At 38.1% G+C, this 8289-nt stretch overlaps 1 protein-coding gene across 2 annotated transcripts in view; it reads left to right on the top strand.

Moving 5' to 3' along the window:
• Atp13a4 (ATPase 13A4) overlaps nt 1-8289 on the top strand; it is a 139721-nt gene that overhangs the window by 119779 nt on the left and 11653 nt on the right. For both annotated transcript variants that reach the window (XM_015499907.2, XM_048804093.1), the window contains exons 26-29: nt 991-1162; nt 1882-2075; nt 3144-3232; nt 6647-6727. In XM_015499907.2, the coding sequence (XP_015355393.1) occupies nt 991-1162; nt 1882-2075; nt 3144-3232; nt 6647-6727 (536 nt within the window). The remainder of the gene's footprint in view (nt 1-990; nt 1163-1881; nt 2076-3143; nt 3233-6646; nt 6728-8289) is intronic.

Below are 8289 nucleotides of genomic sequence, written 5' to 3'. Positions count from 1 at the left end.
GGGAGCCGGAACTCGGGCGCCCCGCGCTCGGCGTTCGCTCCGATAGGCTCAGGTTCTTAGAAGCACCCAGGCGCAGAACCCTAGCAATCTGTTTGCAAGCCACAGGCGAATTGTAGCCTGGAATTACCTGATCTATGGCTGAATGAGTTGCGGTCAGTCGAAAACAGGGGACGTGACCCCAGGGTTAGTTATTATCTTCAGATGGCCCCTGAGCTGATAAGGGAATGAGGCACATGCAAGAAAAAAAAATGCCACAAAATTGCCTCACTATTTTAAAGTTGCCTTTTTCTTAATTCATTGGTGTTTGCTTTATTGCTATGAATTTATTGCTTTTCAGAGTTCTGGAAAAGTTGGTTCTGAAAATTTCTAAGTTATTTTTTGTTTTTCTGGAAAGATGGGAGCTTGGAGCTGCCTACTCCAACATTTTGCTGGTATCATTACTCATTTGTTGTAAATATTTTGGAACATTACTTATAGTCACTGTGTGTTGCTCCATTGTATAGATGTACCACAATTTATTGTAGATGTTATTGTGATGAACCTCTTTCCACATTTTTTTAAAAATTATTTTCTTTTAATGTAGAATGAATTTCCAGAAGTGGAGTAACTATGTTAAAAGTCATGAACATTTTCCTATCTTTTCTTATTTATTGCCAAATGGCTCTGCAAAACTTTGGCATCAATTTGTGTTCCCACAAGCACTTCCTGAGAAGGTGTACTTCATCACTCCCTTACCTATAATTTAATAAATAGCCTTTGCCTACTTAATAGGCAAAACAATGTCATCTTGCTCTTTTAAGAATTTCTCATCTGACTTGAATTTGAATCCATTCATTGCTTTGTTCCCTCAGTTTGTGAGAGAACACACACTTGTCGTTCAATTTGTTCATTTCCTCACATGTGTGGGCCAAAGAAGTCACTCCATCCTTCTCATCAAGAATACAACATTCTCCTGAGCTCATAAGTATAAAACTTGGCTTTATTTTGTAGTGAATCTGAACGGTGCTTACCCCAAGCTGGTGCCCTTCAGACCTGCGGGACGGCTGATCTCCCCACCTCTGCTGCTTTCTGTCATTCTCAACATTCTCCTCAGCCTGGCCATGCATATTGTTGGCTTCATCCTGGTTCAGAAACAGCCTTGGTATTCTATGGAATTGCACAGGTATGATCACAGCCTCAATTCCAGCTTCTCACATTCTAATTTCTGTCAAACACAATCTGACCAATATGAAAGGAAGCGAATGAGTTTTCAACCTGCCAATGATCTTGCCTTCCTTAAGTACTTTGGGCAAATTTCTAGCAGTTGTTTCTTCTCTGTAGCACAGTTTGATGGTATCATTCATTGTGTCTTCTCTATACTGTGTGATAATACAAATATTACCATCTGGATGGCCATAGACCATAGTTTGCTCGGTCTGCCTCCGTTTAAGCTGCCCGCCGTTACTTCATGTCACAGTGAAATTATTAAAATTTTTACTTTCAAAACTTTCCCTGTTCAATGATAAATTATATGGTCAACTGACTTATAAATGATCAGAGATCTTAAGCCACTCAAAAGAAGAATCATGAGTTACTCATCTCTTTCCTGTGTACTTTTAATCTACACAGTGGGTACACAATTTGATGAATAAATAGCCAGTTGAATCTATCATCTATTGATCGATCAATTTGTCTAACTATCCATCCATCAATCAATCCATCCTTCCAACATGTAGGTCTATCATTGTGGGTTTATTTCTTCTAATTATTTAACCAAGCATAAGTAATTATAGAAGTGCTGAGTGCCTGCTCTGGACATTGTCTGGCATGGAGTCTCATGGATTACAAGTGCTTCATAGGGCTTGTCACCTTACTTCATTATCTGTTTTTGTTCTCTTTCAGTGCCTGCACAGCACAAAATCAAAGCATCTCAAAGTTAAACATTTCTCCAACTGTTCCTGAAAAAGTTGGAAGTAATAGTGCCTTTACAAGTTTTGAGAACACTACTATATGGTTCTTGGGAACAATCAACTGTATCATTGTGGCTTTTATATTCTCTAAAGGAAAACCATTCAGGCAGCCCACCTATACAAACTGTGAGTAAAGTTGTATGGGATCAGAGGTGAAGGGTCATAAGAGAGAATAGAAATGCTCAGGCCACACAAGAAACAGCTAAGTGGACTCACCTTGTGTCTCCTAAATCCCACTCTAGAGCTCTGTAAAGCACCGTGTGCAGCCTCACCCCTGGGGTTCTTGCTCCTTACTTTAAAGCTGCATTAGATCAGAGGCTTCCCTCCCCATCTTTTCCCTTCACCTGATGTTTTTAGGTGTCTTTTTTGGGGATCACTCCAAATTGAGAAGATTGATTTATTTCCTTACTTGTCAGAATTCATTCTGGCAGGTGGGAAGAGGGGTCAGTTGGAACCAGTCTTCTGTCATGAAGATAGTGGTCAGAACGCTATTATGTGGTGTTGGGTTAGGAGCAGGTCCAGCCTGGAGAAACCTGTAAAGAGGATTGAGGAGGCTCTCTGCTGAAATACCTCTTGTCTTCTTACATTTGAGTAGAGGAGGTATGACAGGAGGGGCAGTGGGTTACTATTTAGTCTCTGGGTCATTAATATGTATATAAGCCCTTCCCCTCCAACTGGGGAGATTGAGAAGCACAAGTTGAAGAATCAATATCCTTATAAAAATATATTAGTTCAAGGAAAATTATTTTGTCTTTCTCTTTCTTAGGCTGAGGAGTCACTGAATGCTGACCTCTATATAATTGCAATTTAAAAATATTTTTATTTATAGCCCTCCTTTCTTTTCCAGAAAAAAATTGAGACAGATGAGTTGTATTATAGAGAGCCAGATACTTGAATGTCTTCACAGCATTTATTGAAAATGTATTCTGTCAATGTTCTATCTCTAGATATTTACCATTTTTATTAATTGAAACTTATAATATGCATGTGGAAATTACCACTTGCCTCAAGGATATGCTTGAAAATTACAGATGTGAGTCCCATTGCATAGAAATGAGTGCTTGCCATCTATTATGCTGTGTTTGATGTAGAAATCAAGTAAATTTAATGCTAATCTAGAGTATGTCTGTCAATAAATGTGACACTTCATACTCTGATTTCTCAAAATGATAGCTTGTGTTCTTATTTCCTCAGATATATTTGTCCTTGTGCTGATTATACAGCTGTGCGTGTGTATATTCATTCTATTTGCTGATATTCCAGAATTGTATAGAAGTTTGGATGTAAGTTTTATTTCTGGGGATATGATGATGTTTTACAGTTTTGTTATACCCTGACTTTAAAAATTAGTTCACAATTGCAATTGACATGGATTTTTGTTTTATTTGTCTTTCTTAGACATACATGACAATAGAGTGTATTTTAACGCATTATACATACATGGAGTGTAACTTATTCTATTAGGATCTTATTCTTGTGGTTGCACATGATTGACATGGATTCTTAACACCAATTATATACTTTTGGAATGGCAGAGTTTTAAAATGCTGAATTTAAACCTACTTTTAAATTTAAGCTGATCAGGAAAAATAATTCTATCTAGTCTGGATTTCCTGAGAATAAAGGCAGCCTTTGAAAAGTACTGAGAATTTTTCTTTTAAAAGATCCCCTGTAAGAGTGGAATAAATCTATTTATACATTTTCTCTCAAATATGTAAGAGAATTTTCTTCTAAGTGCTTCTGTTTTAAAGTTGTTTAAAACAGTTTGCCTGCAACAATTTTTAGGTTGATTCTCAAATCTGTATTTACATTTCCCCCTCTTTAAAAACACATTTTTCTGCATGTTCACACTTAATGTATGAAAACTTACTCAAAGAGCCCAATTCTATCTCATGCACTCTCTTACATTTTATAATATTGGGACACCTTTGAAACCCTAAAAGATACCACACTTTCACCTACTCAAACAAGGGAAGAGCAAGTATTTTGATTCCTCCAGTCTATTCCACTTTTGAATTCAGATGTAATCATTGCTAAATGTTCTTTACATCAGTAAATACACTCAGAAGTGCTGGATAAAGGAACTGAGCTTTTTAAAAATAGTGTGGTGTATATTTTAACCTAGTACTTTGCTTGCCTCTCTGTGTAGAAGATTAGTTTTAACAGGGCCAAGATCATATCCTCTTCATTATTGTGTTACCAGTGCCTTATTCAGCAAAAAGCACAAAATGACGAAGGAATGACTAACTGATCAGCGTATATTAGGTTGCTAAATTCAGACAAGCACTTTGGACATACAGTGCATGCAAAACCAGCACACCTTCATGAGCTCATGGTGACTTTGACATACTAACAAAATATCTATCTTAGTTTCTTCATCTTTATAATTGTGTTATTTTGGTTAGCAGTGTTACCATTGTCAAATGTCTTCATTAACTAGAATAATAGCTTGTAGAAATACATAGACTTTATCCACAAGCTAACCTTCCTAATCCTGCAGAAGTTAAGGTTTAGCCATGTTGGTTTAAGCACACTCTTAAGTATAGGAAGACACCCAGAAAGCCTGGACACCTGCTGTAACAAAGCCGGGAACCTATTTGGTTGGAGGGAAACTATGTGGAGTCATCGCCATTCTGACCAGAGGATCCCTCCAAGAATTATTGTTCACTTTGAAAATAATTATGTTTCTTTTTATTGCATAAACATATGAGTTCATTAAAGAAGATTTAGAATATGCAGGCAAGGAGAATTATAATATTATTCACTATATCCTTCTATCCTTCAAAATTCATGTATTATAAATGTGCATTGACTAATTTATGAAATTTATTTTATCTTAAATGGAATCATACTGTTTTGCAACCTAGATACTGCTCTTTTTTAAAAAAAATAGTTTTTTTTAAATAGGGAGTACATTCACATGGTTTAAAATTCAAAAATTATAATATAGTGAAATCTCTCTCCCATCCTACCTCCCCTCTGGTGGCAACCAATGACCAATTTATGTTATATAACTTCACACTTATTTTATACATATGTACAGAAGTATATGTATATATTTATTATGTGCATATCATCTATGTTTTTACATAAATAATAGCAAACTATTATATTTATTCATTATTCTGAGATGTAGATATCAAGGTGGGGGCAGTGATTATTGTAAGAGATTTATTTATTGGAGGAGCTGCCTGTGGAGGAAAGAGTAGGAAGCCAGGGGAGGTGGGGAGAGGCATCATCCTGCTCTGTGGGCCTGACCTTGTGAAGGAGAGATGGAAGGATGGAGGCTGCCTGAGCAGACTGAGCCTGCAGTGCAGTCCCAAGGAAGAGGAGCCAAAATAGCCTGTCAGGAGTATCTGGAATCTCACAGGATCAAGTCTCATGAGGATCTATGTCATCCACATTTATGGGCCATGAGCAGCCCATGAGAAATATGGCTTTCAGGTGGATGTAGTGTTGCATTCTGAGTATACTAGTTGGTACATCCATTATTCATTTTTCTAACTGCAGGAGATCTGAATAGAACATCTGCATAGCTGCTATGACTTACACCTCACTTCTTTCATGCCACTGTGTATTTTGGTAATTGTTTCGTACCAGGACATAAACCCTCATTACATTTACTGACAACATAATATTATTTTATAGATATACACACACATATATATTGTATTTTATTATATGGCACATGTCAGACATATACCATAATTTATATGTAGTCCCCTATTAATTGACATTTAGATGATTTCCAATTTTTCACTATTACAAACAAAGATACAATAACATAACATTGCACATATATAATTTCACCCATTGTACAAGGATATCTCTGGGATAAATTCCTAGAAATGGATTTTAATTTTTAATTCTGAGAGCTCTGTTCTCTATAGAGCTGCATCAGCTTTTACCCCCACCAGTGTCTGAGGCAAGGTTCAGGACTGCTGGGTATATCAGAGAGTACTTGATTTTTTTCATTCATTCTTCATCCTTCCACCCACTCATCCATCCATTTATCAGTTAATTCATTCATTCAGCACACATCCATATATGTCAAGCACGGTGTGGGAAGGAGTTAGGGAAGACACTGAAAAAGTGTGTAAAAAGACAGGTAGTGATAATCTTGACTTCAGCTCCAATTGCTCCTTTGTCAAGTTCCCTTTGAGGACACAGCCCATGCAGCTGCAGGCACAAGCCCCAACCCAGTACTCAAAAGCAGGATTCGACTAAGGAGAGATGGCACCAGAGGGAAGAGGATAATGCTGTCCAAGGTAGAGGTGTGACATAAGTACCCACTGCTTGGGAGTACAGCCCTTTTCCTGTGTTCCTTCTTAAAAATAAAACAAAGCAGGCAGAAAAAAAGTTTTGATTATTATCTATTTTTATTGCCAACTGAGCAAAGTTATTTTAGGTAATTTATACATTACAGAGAAAAGAAAGAAGAATAAAACAATCATCATCATCATCAAATTGTTGGAATCATTGAATACAAGCCTTCCACACTTTTTCTATGTATATTTGCACAGAAATTCTTTATATGTATGTATGTAATACTCCTACCTACCTACATACATAAATTGGTATATACATATTACTTATGTGGTTTGTAACCTGTGAAAACATACATGGTGAATGTGAAGACTTTTCAGGTGAAAATGTATTTGTTCTTAGACTAACTGTGCTTCATCACCCCCTGCCAGCTGCTCTGCACGCCTGTCCTGTGGAGGGTCTACATCCTCATCATGCTCAGCTCCAATTTTTTTGTGTCTCTTATTGTGGAGGTAAGTGCCCTCATGGCCTGATAATCACTGTGTGTGTGTGTGTGTGCATGTGCGCGCAGACACGTGTGCACTCTTCATTTCCCCACTCACCTCTTTTGTCCCCCCTGGCAACCACTAATCTCCGTTTTGTCTCTATGGGTTTGTCTGTTCTGGACATTTCACATAAATTAAATCATCCCGTATGCTGCTTTTTGTATCTGGCTTCTTTCACTTAATGGCTTGTATCAGTTTTACTTTACAGATAGGAAATGAGATGCATAGTCAGCTTTTCCAGCTTTTATTCTGCAGCTTCCATTTGCCCCTTGTCCTCACTGAAATGAACTGAGGATCCCCTTTTTATTTCTACATAGTTCAGTATCTCTTCCTTTAGGGCTGTTAGATAGAACTCCCTTCTTTAAAGCTTGCTGTTGGACAGGGGGTGCCTCCTAAAATGCCTCCACGAAGAAGTGAGATAAAGGATTCCACCTGTCTCTATTCATTCTCCAAATTATAAAACTAGATTGTCCCAACAAATCAGGTATTCATCATTATGAACTCCTTTCAGCCTGACTTCCCTGAGGTGTTGTAAAGGTAGGAGCTCAATAAACCTTCCTTAGCATGCAAAGTCTGCAGAGCGGCTGATGGCAGAATAGGGCATTGAATCAGAGCATCAGAGCTTCTCCATATATGCTAAGACAGAGTTTCTCAAACTTGAGTGTGCACCCAGAACACCTGGAAGGCTTGGCAAACCCCCAGGCTGTCTGATTCAGTAGGTCTAGAGTAGGCGTAAACATTAGTGTTTGCATTTCTGACAGGCTGCCAGGTGCTTCTGATATGGCCTGACCACAGTTTAAGAAGCATTATGCCTAACCCTGTGGTCTCCAAAGCAACCAAATTAAGAGGAGAGAACAAACCCCATGGGTATCCTCAAACTGAGTTATAGAAGGATGGTCCTTGCCCTTTAAAGGAAAACCTTGTGTGTATGTCTTGTCCTTATCCATGCTCACAGGGTTTCCTCCATCTGGTATATGTTTCCCCAAGTTTGCACACTAAAGCTCTATTTCATCCTCTATGACACAACTGAAGTACCGCCCACCTCATGAATCTTTCCTGATCTCTGAATCTGTTAGAAAAACAATAAAATTCAAATAATGGTAGCTTGAACAATAAAGATATTTATTGACTTAACAAGAAGGGTGGAGGTAGGTGGCTCCAGGACTTGGTATGGTTAGGGATCTGCATTCTTTGATCTTCTCTCCTACAACCTTGGATGTCACTGCCCATAGAGCTCCCATAGAGTTGTATGATGTATCTGTTTTCATCATGGAAGGAGAGGCACCAGCAAGCTTTTTATCACTCAAATCCGAATTTTTAAAATCAGTCAATAAAAGTTTTCTGCAGCCCATCAGCGGACTTCATGTGGGCGTCATTGGTTAGAAGTGCATCATTGTCCTGACTAGAAAAGGATTCTGGGAAAGGTACTCTGTGCCAAAAAATTAGACAGATTGCCTCAGACCTTTTATTTTCTTTCTTTATTTCCTCCTCCTCCTCCTCCTCCTCCTCTTCCTCCTCCTCCTCCTCCT

The sequence above is a fragment of the Marmota marmota genome, unplaced genomic scaffold (genome assembly GCF_001458135.2).
Source record: "Marmota marmota marmota unplaced genomic scaffold, marMar, whole genome shotgun sequence".
NCBI classification, from domain to species: Eukaryota; Metazoa; Chordata; class Mammalia; order Rodentia; family Sciuridae; genus Marmota; species Marmota marmota.
Note: the sequence above shows the minus strand (reverse complement) of the source record. Positions and strands in the feature narration are given on the sequence as shown.